We start from the raw sequence: 13,696 nt of genomic DNA, 5'->3' as shown, positions 1-13,696 counted from the left end.
ATAAAACCGATTATAGGCTATCAGTGAGTTTTCCTTAATGTTATGGGCAGTGATTTTTCGAAAGATCAATATCACTTTATTCAGTGTTATACAAAAGTCATGCAGACGCTTACTTTTGAAACGTGTATCCTTGAGTGCCGCTCATGCGGACCTTCAATTCTTTGGAAAAGCAGTGCACCAAAAAGTGTGATAAAGGCCAAAATAACGATGAGACCAGGTAGTGAATTGAAAAACTGACCTAAAACAAGGAAAGTAAGATGTACTGGGAGCTGTAGTCAATGCAGCATCAGAAGCACGCTTAAAAGTACAAATTTCAGTGTCCTTCATGCCTGTTTCAAAGTTAGGAACTTTGTACAGCTGGCTAAAAATTAGTACTGCATGCAAAACGTCTCCCCATATCTACCGAATCTCCTTGTAGAAAACGACTTTTGAATATAACATATAGTTGGGACAGTTGGCTGAAATAGATAGGCTGCTTAGTCCACTGAATTTGTTCGTTTTTCAAGTCGTGATAACCATCAGGATAACCGAACAACCTGTTCAAGGCTTACGGGTATAGTGTTTAGGTTATAGGCCACATCGATTGCTTGCACAGAACCCCCTATTTTTAAGCCAGCATAGTAGTGAAAAATTTTCAACAGTGAGTTTTGAATTGGTTATGAATGCCTATCTTACTTTTATACGGGTGTGCAACAGCTGATGCTGTGTACATTCACCAACGTTACCTCAAAAGCACACTACGAAAAGAGAGATAAATGCGTTTGCCCTTCCTACATTAGAAGTGGAGAAAAGCCACTAAACAGTCAGCCGAATCTAGTTCTTGCCTGCAAGTGGTCTAACAGTACACTCTAAACCTACTCGTTTTAATTCTCTGTGACTTACTTGTATAAGAGGATGACTGACTCCATAAATGGTCCGGTTTCAGCAGTCTGCACTTGACTACCGTACAGATTTCAACCCGCTATCTTCCTGTGAGGGGAAGCATTGATAGATCGGGGTTTAAGATACTTTTCTGCTTGGTTTCACCCTATTAGGCTCCCCTCTTAGTTAACTTCCATGAGGATTTATTCCGACCTTCTCATTGGCATGATCTGAGACCTGCTTCACCACATTTTGTCTGAATTTCACAAGCGCCCTCAGATTGTTGCGGCCAAGGCTGCTTAATGCGCGCAGTCAGTCGTAAAAAGTCTGAAAAGTAACGTTGATGTGCAAAGTTATAGGTTTCCGTTTTTAGAATAATCCTTGGACCCGAATGTTCGAAATCCTCTCATCTTTGAAGCCAATTTTTTCATTCATGCACAGGAGCAGATCCACTAGTGGACTGGTAGCTTCAAATATTATTTATGGCCTAATTTGAGTCTGAATTCTCAGTCACTTAGAAAACTGAATTCAACTGATTTCGCACAATAAATCCGAACTCACTCATTAACTGCAGGTGGATCGGGCTTATGACCTCCCTCACTAAGAGCGCAACATCCTATGATGCGTCCGTAGTAGCCAAGTCAAAGGTATCGCGGAGATCCGTAAAGCATATAATGTGCTGGTGAAAAGAGCACTGTGGGATGAAGACCTGATCAACAAGTAATTCACCTGTGCAAATTCCCAGACACTAGACTAAGCACGTCGAAGTGATTGAGTGGGGACATCATGGCTGCATTTGCTCGTCTGTTGATAAGACTGATACCTGGATGGCTTCCATCCAGTTGACCTTCTGTGGAACGCTATCAAAAACTGGAGTATCTTGGAGAGAGGAGTACAACTGGCTCAAAATGGAGACGGTTAATCCGTGAAGGGACTCAAACAGCGACGATGAGCAAGCTTTATATGCGTTGGCTGGGATCCCTCTTCTTACAGGGCTCTTTTCTTTGTGAAGTGGATGATGGTATCCATAATTTGTTTTTTTGCACGATGCAGCTGAAGTTATTTGGTAACATCACGGCTATAAATGTAAACCTCGTGTATCCATATGGCTGACAGTTGAGTAATTAGCTAAAAGGTTCTATCGATCTAAGGACGTTCTCACCAAAATTCAGAATGATGTGCCCTGTTGAAGTGATTATGAAAGGCGTTCTGTTTGTGCAAGTAGAAAGGTTCGTTGTTCATTTGTACTGCTCTCTGGTTGTTTGTATTGCATTATTCATCATGGAACTGGTTCCACACAAACGAAGACACTGTACACAGAGCGGAATGGGAGACAGTTTTTATCTGGCCGAGATTTTGTGGAGAAGAGCCTGGTCGAAAGTGAATTTCTCATACCAGTGTGGCTGATCTCGCCGGTGCACTGGTATACAGCGTAGCATCAGATTTCCAACTGTTGCCGATGACTATTACTGACATGATATCGATGCTGGAAAATTACCCGAACTATATCCCTGGTTTTGATCTAAACGGTAAAAAGTCGATATTACTGTTAGCAGGATCTTTAAGACAAAGTAGTCCAAACAGTTAGTTCTGGAATTTGCTGAATGACGTTGAAGCTCAACAACTCCTGGTGGTACTAAAGGATATTTCACGCAGTCTATCCTTCCCCACAAATGAACGAATTTTCTGTATTCGATAGTTCTGCAAAAGTAGTTTCCTATCACACACGCACACACCTCTACGTGTAATCTGAATTCAGTTTACATGTTCCCATAAACTGGGGGTGAATCACCGAGACATGTGTTTGGCATATGTTTGTTTACTCAATCCCACCGGCTCGTTTATAACTCTTCCTCTAATGTCTTTCCACAAAGGTTCATTTTCGGTTTAGTTGCATAGGGAACGTCAACGGATGGAATGTGTGGAGTGACAACTGATGAATAGGACATTGCTCCATAACATGTTGTTAACTTTGAATAACAAAACGTTTGAAAAAATTCCTAATCTTGATCAGCAGACCCCAGGAACTTTTTTCTTGAAGTTGATCAGTCCTGCCACTCTCCACTGCATCAGGCTCACTCTTTTTGTCCAACATCCAGATGTATTGTAATTCAAAAAACATGCTGAGATAAAGAGAACCGGGTACATATCTACCTTTTTCCCAAAGAGTTAATTCATTTTAGTTGTAACAAACTGCGCATAAGGATCAACTGGTTCCCACACTGGATATCCACTCTGGAAAAATATCCTGGGAAAATGTGCAAATATTTTTCGCTCCAAACATTTCACCAAGTGTCACCATCGAGTTGCAGAGAATATTCAATAAAATCGCTTGTCGCTGGCCCCAGATTTTTGGAAAATTTTGCAGTTTTCAGGTTTATAAATAGGCCTAACCCTGTTTTCAAGCAAAAGAACAGTTAACAATTCTGAAAACACCTCTGTAGTGAACTTTATTCAGTCTATAATCACATCATTTGAAAAGTTCAAGGATCTCAGTCGAGATTTTATCCCGCAAGCAAGGTCATTCTACGTTGAAAAGCCGAAAAGCTCTGTATAGCTTGACAATTCACTTTCGGATTCGTCATGGGTATGCATCTCACGGAAATTCACAGATATCCATGTCTAAGACCTCCAAGCTAGTAGTTGAAAATTATTCAGTTTCGGTAAGGAATGGCAGGTCACTTGTGCCTTTAACTCACATGCACCTCCAAGTGTGCATTTTTACGATGGCTCAGGTTCAGACTGTAAAAGTTACGCAGATGAGTATGAAGTAGACGTATGAGGCAATGCAGAGCTTGCAAAAGTGACAACGCGACATGATCAACCGAATAAGGTTCAAAGTCTGCAAACCAGTCGCCTCAGTGTTTCAGAGAGTACAATTGAAGGTCAGCACAAGCCAGTCAGCAAGTTTCATTTTTTTCAGACAACGATGCAGACAAACAATTGGGGTACTGCGAACGAACAACAATCACCTGACACAAGCTACGAATGAACCAACCAGAAACAGAACCAGTCACAACTACACGAATGAGAGCAGCCAAGACAGAGTTCGGAACGGCGCCCAGGAAGACTGATTTATGCGATGTGAGTCTCTAGGAGCGAACCCGAGTCTTTTTTGATCGATTTCAAGGGTTACTACATACGTATGTACAGATGTTCATGCAAAGAAACGGTCAAACAAATATTCGCAGAACTGTCAAGTGTAAGAACAAAAACTAGGACAGGAATGCATTACTTAGGGTCAAGATGGGGGTTAAGATAACTGGTACTGATGGACTGGCATTGCTGTATTTTTCGGCCAATCAAATTGGGATGAACGAAGTAGGTCTTGGTCCAGTGATGAACTTGAATGGGACGCCTCTTAAAGCAAGAATCAAGCCCGCTAATTTTGATAGACACAGCTTGTTTAGTTCTCTGAATGCGGAGGTTTTCTATGGACAAGTTATTGGTGAATGCTTTCGAAGTATTTTCTTGATTTCTTGTGTTTCAAAAGAGCGTTAGCATTGGGTTGTAAATAGTTTTGAAACTTGTTTTCTTATCCATAACGTTAACTCTTTCTACAGACATTTGGAAAACGTTCTTGATTCCGTTCACTATAAACAGTGCTACAAGAACTTGCCAGGCGGGTAAGTTTGTATTTTAGTTACTGTCTGGAGTTTGGGCAGCTGATGAAGGTCAGGTGAAGCCGGCGATTATTGAAGCTTCATTTGTTATCCAAATAAAGCCCCGGTTTGAATATGTGTCTGACAAAACAGTTGCTGACAAATCAGTTGCTGATATACTTGTTTCCTTGGTATTAACTCTTAGGGTGTCAGGGATTTGTCCTTGGGTGTGTCCTTAACTTCTGTCTGAAGATTTAGTTACTCGGCTGCCCAGGTAGCACTAGAATCATCATATATTTTGATGAGCAATCACTTCAAGTTCACAGAGAGTCTAAGCTACATTCGGCCCAAATTATCGCTGCCGTCTCTTCGTTTCCCTAGTTTTGTGCCACTAAAACAGAAGTTAGCACTAAATGGCGCGTTACTGCGTGAGGTAAATCTATTCCTTGGATATACTGGACTCTAGTATGAAGCAAGCTGCTGGCGTTTTTCCGGAGAAACTTATTGACAAGGGTGTGTCCGAAAAACCTATCGAACCGTCTGTCAAGATCGTTGCAAACATGCCAGTCTTCTCGAGTCTACTCTGTGAAGACTATCTGTTAGCCGACATAGTCTGCCACCGCTGGTTTCAGTCCCTACGACACACATTTACGGTTGCAAATCCGCGTTCATGATTTGCAACGTTTGCTCAACCTAAGCCTCAAAAACAAGACGCCAATTAGATTCCAGAGTGCAGTAGTGGATTTCTTCTTCTGGTGTTGTTCAGAGGAATATGTCGGGTACATAACACGGCAACCCACTGGGAGAATAAGCAAGCGTCGCTGTTGCCGAAAAATTATTAGACTCAAAGACTTGACAAAAGGCTCGATTGTGTGACATCATCGACAGAATAAAACAGGATAAGTAAAACTTCCGTTTGAAAAGTCGTTACTTGAGAATCCAGCTAACAGCTGATGTGCTGTCCACGAACAGATGATGGTGATGACTTTATATTCTGCGATTTAATCGCACTGCTTATCATCCGAACGGTTGTGTTCAAACTACCATCCTGGAAGTCTTGGGTCCGAAACTCTCTGGAGTTTCACGAGATGCGCACTGCTGGTCATTCTTAATGTGGATGAAACAGCTGCACAGTGATTCTCGGCTTTCAGCACAAAGACGCCAATTAGATTCCAGAGTGCAGTAGTGGATTTCTTCTTCTGGTGTTGTTCAGAGGAATATGTCGGGTACATAACACGGCAACCCACTGGGAGAATAAGCAAGCGTCGCTGTTGCCGAAAAATTATTAGACTCAAAGACTTGACAAAAGGCTCGATTGTGTGACATCATCGACATAATAAAACAGGATAAGTAAAACTTCCGTTTGAAAAGTCGTTACTTGAGAATCCAGCTAACAGCTGATGTGCTGTCCACGAACAGATGATGGTGATGACTTTATATTCTGCGATTTAATCGCACTGCTTATCATCCGAACGGTTGTGTTCAAACTACCATCCTGGAAGTCTTGGGTCCGAAACTCTCTGGAGTTTCACGAGATGCGCACTGCTGGTCATTCTTAATGTGGATGAAACAGCTGCACAGTGATTCTCGGCTTTTCAGCACAAATTGGCTCTACTCACAGGACGAAACCTTCACTGAAAAATTGCAAAACATGCTCACATCCCACAGCCACTTTCTGCTGTATTTTACCAAATGCACAAGGAGAAGTACCATACACTTCTAAGCTAGTTGCAAGGATCCATGCAAAAATTATGTAAGAATACGCTTTTCAGTGACACGATGTCACCGAAAAGAAGTTGTATGCTAGACACGCCACGTTGAAACATCTCAGAATGCACAATCAACAAGGGAGCCATCTGCAAGAGATAATCCTTATTGATTGAAAGGACAAGCAGAAGTTTGCGCCAGGTCACCGCCCATCTACGTCAGTACAAACCTGTTTCTTCGTAAAGAATACTGCCATAGATAATCATTATTCATAATTTGCCTATTCTAATTACACACACATTTGTGTGCTTGTGCCTTTTCCATTACTGACACCGTTGAACTTGAGGCGTATTGCCCGCTGTGCACCACGTTATTGTACACAGTCAGTGGAAGTGTTTGCGTTAGGTTATCAAAACGGCTCCTTGGTGGATCTATAGTGCGTCAGCTGTCTATGTTCAACCTTCAGTTTGGACAACTTCGTTATTTATGTTCCCCCGATCCATTCGTATCCAATTGATGGTTGACGAAAAGTCAATGAATTTCCTCAACAGTATCCGAGAGGCGAAATACATTGTGATATATAATTTTTTGCGGTACAAAAAAATTAGCGATGGAAACTCGTATTCTGCTTCCTTTCGCCATCGCATATTTCCTGATTGGACATGTGATACTTTTGTGCGTGTTTCTGGGTTATCCAATATGTTTAAGAAAAACCAGGATCAATCGGCTTCCCGGATGCATCCCGTGAATGGTTTGTCCCAGCAGCAGTTGTCCATCCACGAACTGCATAACACACGTGGCTTTTGTATTTCAGTCAAACAATAAATCGTCGGAGTACATACCTTTTTAGGATCGCGAGTGGAAATTTTCCTAACAAGATTAAGCAGTCGATTTGATGGACAAGATACAACCCTTAGTCCACAAGTTAAAATTGTGCATGCAATAATTTTTCAGTTCTCTTCAGCTGCGGGCCTGTTAAAACCACCATTTTTGCTAAATGTTTGGTGAAACTCATTAAGGATAATTCCCCTTTTTTCCAGACCTCTCTGTTGTTAAAAAATGTTGACGACATGTGAGGATTAAATCTTGATTCCACACGCTAACCGCTCTCGGTTACAGCTTCGAAAATTCAGTGATTCTTTGTGATAAGGTCTACCTAATCGTCTGAGGAATAGGTCTTGAAATTGTGGGTTTCCGCTGGATTCTAGGTGTAGAACCACAAACCCCGTCGGAACAGAGACCATCAGCATCAATTGTCTTAATATAGAACAGAATGTTGGCGTCTAAGGTTGTTCATTTGGTAGCCGAATTGTTTCCTGAGCTTGGAGCTATTATTACAACGGAATTGCCAAACCCAGTAAACGGTTCGACTACCAATCAATTTAGTTTATTCAGCACTGAGGTGATACTGTTTTTAGTTCATTTTTTTCAGAGTAAGTTACTACTGTAACTTGTCACACTTCTTTACATCAGAAAGAAGTGGACTGTTGCGCAATACATCTCTATGAATCTATATGTATGCATTATACTAAAGCACACTGTCAAATAGATAAGTAAAACGGAAGAATTTTTAATACGCCGTCAGACTTGTCTTAAGCTGGAACCACAACTGAATCCCAACGCCATTACCTCAGTAAGTCATTTTTTAATCTCGTTTACCGCTTTATGTGTGGGTGTTTAGCCATCTACACTGGAAGAACTGAGAGGAAGCTTTGATGTAGAAAATCGAAACACATTTCAGTGTGCTACAATATCGTATGAATCAGTCCTTCCCACCAAGGTTTCTTCGATGGCCCGTCATTTACTTCAAATTGAACATTTTGTTGGTCCGATGGCTGCATTTCATATGGTGTACTGGAGCACAGATGGTAATGTGCTAAAGTTTGATGAATCTTTTGGTATCATAAAAGGGAAACAGAAGGAATCGATTGACACTGTCTTGGTGATTGGCTCACCTTCAACAGTCTGGTGGTAAATGCTCTGGTTCTGTTTTTGTCCATTTCGTCAAGGCCATGAATAGTCGTAAGTGATGAAGTGTTGTCATTTCTTTCACTGTCACTAGCTGTCCATGAAAAACGTGTTTGAAAGGTATACAGCGGTATCCAGAGGGAAGACCGAATGGTCGGAGGTCAGTCATTTTAGCGCACATCGAACGGGGTGTCTGAGTTGAAAACATTACGCTATCATCTGGTTGCTTAAAGGAGACAACAGTCTGTTACATTTGTGTAAGTGTCGCGGCAACTGCAGATGAGCTGATAGCTGACATGAACTGCAAAGATTAATCTTTTGAGGTTGGCTACTTTGGACTCGCACATCCGATGTGGACTGGTTTAGTGTTAGCTGCGCGCCCGGAAAAGTGCAATAAAGAACAGTTGTCAGTTCCTGTCTAAGTTTGCAAATGTTTGGTCTCCCTAGCTAGTAGCTATGAGAGCATTTCTTTTTTATTTATTTTATTAATTAGTCTGACACTGTCAAGTAATACACATCCGAAGACATACAACGAGATACACCCGACATTTAGTGAAAAGTTCAATTCTTTGTACTGCTTTCAAGTTCATGCTGGAGACGTGGTTTTCAATTGTTGTATACCCGTTCTTTTGAGCTCCAGGTAGCTCAGCTTCTAACGTACAAACTTCCTGACCGGAAGACTCTAGTTCAAACCTGACCCAAGTATCTTGACTACTCATTTGTGGGATTGGGTAACTTTACAGGATCTCAGCCCTCGTGCTTCCTTTGGGCGACATAGCAACTGGGCACAGGGAACGTGTTATTGCCCAACTATTATTGGGCATAAGTATCAGTATCAACTACCAGTTTTGATGGGCGTCAATGAATGTGCCTGCAGATGGTCTGTCGTCAAGTACAATTTGTTTTGGAAACAAGCCCCATATTATCTTAGCTTCAGCAATGTTCCCTTATCATAACAAGTTTAAGAATTATGTAAGGTAGTGGACGAAAATGAGGAGAATATATTTGCAATACATTAAATGTATAAGAACTATAGTGAAATGTCTTAGAAGGTGATGCCGAATTTGATTACTGTGAGTCATTTGAAAAGGCCGGTGAAAGTTCCTCTGGCGGAATGTTGATAACATATTCAGTGAACAGAAGTTTCAAATAAACTGCCTGCAGTACGTTTGACGGACACCACAGTAAATCCGTTCGCACCTAGTCAATAAATGATCAGTTTGATCAGTTACTGAAAAACGTTCACCAGGAACTGTCAAAAGTACGTGGTCATTTCTTTTGATCACTGAGTATTTCTAACTTCCATCAGCCCACCTAAGTCAATAGCTAACCAGTTACGGTTCTGTGGTAAAGTCGCAATCGCTGGTAGTAGGATCTTGCATTTGATGTTTGGATTGCCTTGAATACCAATCAGAATGACTTTGATTCGATGTCGTTTGATCTATTGAGGTTGTTTGGCTGGATATAAAGCGTCATTTCGCGTCTAGAACGGATTAGGACCGATCCACTGAGGATTCGCTGAAATCACCAAGGGGAAGCAAGTTCCTAAACAGGTTGGCACACAAACATTTCGGAAACGCTTTTGCGTGCCTCATCTACTGTCCAACTTTAGTCGACTAGGTTTGTTTGAAGTCTTCACGAAGTAAGATCCTTAGGTGGCAATCTCGTTTCCAAAACAGCTCACTATATAAATATTTATCCAGCTCGTTAAATTCACCCAGCATGAAGTGGAACTAAAAATTTCTTTACCATCACTATTTGCCATCTCTAGTAAATTCGCATCAAGAAACACAGGAATGCAACCTCAAGGTTATAGATCAACAGCTAGGGGCAAACAGTTTGTGAACATTGGAATCTACAAAGATACGCTTCTTTGCAAACTCCGGCACTGACGGCTGCAACCAATGACCTGCTCTGTGGAGCTGTTGTCCGGTTTTAGTGGGAGAGTCAGCTGAACCCGGCTGAATCTCTCGTTTGTAATGTCCTCTCCCAACTGAGTAGGCCGCAAAAGGCCTCACTGATTTTTCAGCTGGCATGATACTCGCGATATCAAAGAGATTTTAGTAATCTTATGAGCGATGTGATCTATCTGAATACAATGTAGCCTGTTCTATGAAACTAAAAATTATGAGGTAGCTGTTCATAAGATAGCAGAAATGAACCTGCGGTTTTACTTCGTAACTAGAAACAGCTTGATATGAATACGTTATTTTCTCTCCACTGTAACTTAAGAGAGACTAATTCAGCTGAATGAGAAGATTGGTGATAATAGAGAAGAATGTTCAGAGTTGCCACACATTGCTGAAGCCATTTTGACCTTTCATGAGGTGCTTCTGTGTCAACTGCTTAAAGTGAATTAGGGTTCATCCAGTATAATGTGTTCTCGTTACACACACCACAGATTCCCGTTTTTGTTCTCTGAAGCATTTCTACTATGTTTTGCCAGCGCATTTTTGACAGTGTACTCAAAATTGGAGTTGATAAGTAGCTAACTGTCACGTATGTAAACATAAAATAGTATTGTCCCATATGGTTCTATCACACTGTCGTCGAATACCATTTGTTATCAGTAGAAACAGTGATAAATGGTGAACACAGGTTGAGTGAAACACCCGGCCTTTCACATGCCAAACACCATTTCCCACGACTCAGGTATGCAATATCACGCTGCTGTACAACAGATCTGACATGCTGGTGCGTTCCCCATGGAATCAATATGGGTCGTTATGAAAGTTACTTTTATCATCATATCACGCAAGCTAATCAGTGTTGAGATGAAAAATGGGATAAAAGCGGAACCATTACATGACTACAATTGCGTAACCACTAATGAACTGGACATTTCGGTTAGGAAAATGGTTTGTTTCTGCATTACAATTTCTTACTCCGACACAGCTAGGTAATGCGGACAGCGAGAAATTGTTGAACTATCCGATGCTGACCATAAGCTTGAGTGTGAAGCCTCCTGGAAAATGTTTGCCAGAGTTCAACACCACTCATGCTTATTGCACACTGAAATAAATGACATCAAAGTGTAGTCCACAAGAAAACTTCCGAAGTTCCTCCATTCTCCTGGAATTAAGCGTCATATTCCTATTAACTCAATATATAGCTTGATCACATCTTTTCTTCATATCGCGAGAAGCCTCAGTGTAAACAGACTGACAAATTGTGAGTCCGTTTACACACAGCACTACAAATTCACGGCAGTTGGTAACAGTCTAGTACTCCCTCGTCCATTTTGCATGTTCACTCCACTGTATTTCTGACATAAAATTACGCAATGTGAGCCACGCGCACGACAAAATCTACTTGAAAGATTGTGTACTACTAAGATGCACGGATGAATGTACATCCAAACTATGGATTCACGATGAGTCCCTGTCAAATATCTGCAAAAGTTAAACAAAATCCCAGTCCTGGGGAAGAGTTTGGCATAACAAGTACTAGAGAAAGACTGTTTTCTGAAATGCTTGGCCTATCCGACCATACTTTCTTCATCAAAGCCTCGAGCATACTTGGGAAAGTTAAAGAGAGCGTAACCACCCATCTGATACATCCGAGTCAGTATCGCCCATAATTGTGGAACCCTTACCTTCTAATACAACAGCCCAGTAGCACGCATTGGGCAAACATACATGCGAAGTTCTGCTTAACAACCAGTTAAAAAAAGAAATTCAAACGTCCCAATACGTACTAACTGCCACTTTCCATAAACGCTGATCGTACACTGCAAAACCAACTCCATATCACAGCCTCAAACATGCCGAGCGTATTTCACCTTGCTAGAGAGGCCGTTATTGTTCATAGATGGGAAGTTCCATTTTACGCTATTAAGTTACGCAGCTAGCTTGCCCAACTGAAGGTGCATTGCTACACAGAGAGTCAGCAGTAAGACGAATCCTTTAAGCGAATTCCGTGATCACATCTTTTTTCTTATAGAACTGCGAGCATCCATTATAATAGGTTCTTATCCCATGTATTCCGTTGTAATGATTTGCTTGGAATCATTCAAGGGCGGACGAATAAACGCCATCATCTGTTTGTTTTGTGGTAACTTGGCAAAAAACAATAGAGCAGATAACGTGAAAATTGATTCTCTTGCAGGGGGGTCCTGTTTGTATCCGAAATGAAAGGTTTGTGAGAAAAGGTTCCAACAAGATCTTGTGAGGCCAGTACAGTTAGGGAGCGACTATAAGGCTGAGAATCTTACACAGAAGATTTTGTTGATTGAAACAGGGAACTGTGTGACCCTCATCTAGGTGTCTGAGTTTGTTTGTAGTTGAGTATGATCTAGTAGACGGCTTGTTTTGCCGTCTGCGATGGTTTTCACAGCCTGGCTGAAATAGACTCTGTTGTACTGGGTGCTTGTTCAGATAAATTCGAGTGGTTGGGTGGCATAGGGTAATTCATTCTAAATAAATGGTCGGTTTGCATGCAGTAGGGATTTGTATTGTGAAGCGCCCTGTAGCAGCTCCTGTACTGTGAAATTTTAGTGAGACACGACTAATTTCCCCTATTCTAATAATTGAATACTTGAAAGAAAAGTGTCCAGTAAAAACTCTATTACATAACCTATTATTTTGCCTGGCGAATCCTGCGTTTTTTACGATTCTGCTTCTGCTCCGGAGAACAGCTGTGCCAAACCGAAGAAACTAAGCATATGACTAGTTCGTTCGATTCAAAGCTATCTGATCCGCACCACAATATCAGCCCGTTTAACCTATGGAACATCACCCATTAGCCCTTCGAATTAGTCACTTTATTATTGTTACACATGTTCGATAAGGTTTAATCAAAACCTTTACTACTATCCGGTGAGCTTTAGGCAATTCGGTAGAATATTATCTATGCGGTTCCGCTTACATTTGTACTATTTGTCACGACCTTTGTGTATGACTTTGAAGATATCTGAAGATTGACAACCCGTCACTGCATATCATGCAGTATTTTTTGTGGCGATCTCGTTTTACAGAGTTTTTGAATTCAAGGGCATGTTTTTATAGTGTCCTAATCTTCATGATCAGAAGACTAATCACACCCTTTCCACCTAAGCTTTTCACATCTTTTCTCTCTCCTGGGAAATGAAGACGAAATGCAAAACACGCTTCGAGGTGGCATATCGAAATGCCTGTCGATAGTAGTAATAATGATAATATTATACATTAAGTTGTCAAGTATACTATAAACTATATAATATGAAAACCTCGTGTATTGCTAACGTACCTGGTCTTGCCATTTTTCCACTGGGGTTGAGATCGATTTAGTTTGTGGCGTGTCAAGGAACACTAGACGTGAGGTTTCCGTGTGCACATGCGCTATAGTGGATATTTCGCCTGTGTGCGCATGCATGGATCCATTCTGATTTAGGTCACGGTACTTACCCGAACACAAAGTAAACCACCAATCACCTGGCAGGACCGACCACATCACATGGCGGGATGCCTAAAGCGGCCAATCAACATCAGTCTGGTATGCACTGAAAAACATGCATACCTTAGGACAAAGTGCACCCCGGTACACTTACAGCTGCCGCGCAATAAAACCGAAAGCTATTA

At 41.4% G+C, this 13,696-nt stretch overlaps 1 protein-coding gene across 1 annotated transcript in view; it reads right to left on the bottom strand.

Moving 5' to 3' along the window:
* Positions 1–13,474, bottom strand: part of T265_02796 (hypothetical protein) — a gene marked incomplete at both ends in the record, with an annotated part of 30,825 nt that extends 17,351 nt beyond the window's left edge. The window contains 2 exons of the mRNA XM_009167121.1: positions 114–238; positions 13,365–13,474. Coding sequence (XP_009165385.1) covers positions 114–238; positions 13,365–13,377 — 138 coding nt within the window. The remainder of the gene's footprint in view (positions 1–113; positions 239–13,364) is intronic.
* Between the last annotated feature and the right edge of the window lie 222 nt (positions 13,475–13,696).

Source organism: Opisthorchis viverrini (genome assembly GCF_000715545.1).
Source record: "Opisthorchis viverrini unplaced genomic scaffold opera_v5_36, whole genome shotgun sequence".
NCBI lineage: Eukaryota > Metazoa > Platyhelminthes > Trematoda > Opisthorchiida > Opisthorchiidae > Opisthorchis > Opisthorchis viverrini.
This window is presented reverse-complemented; position numbering and strand designations above follow the sequence as displayed.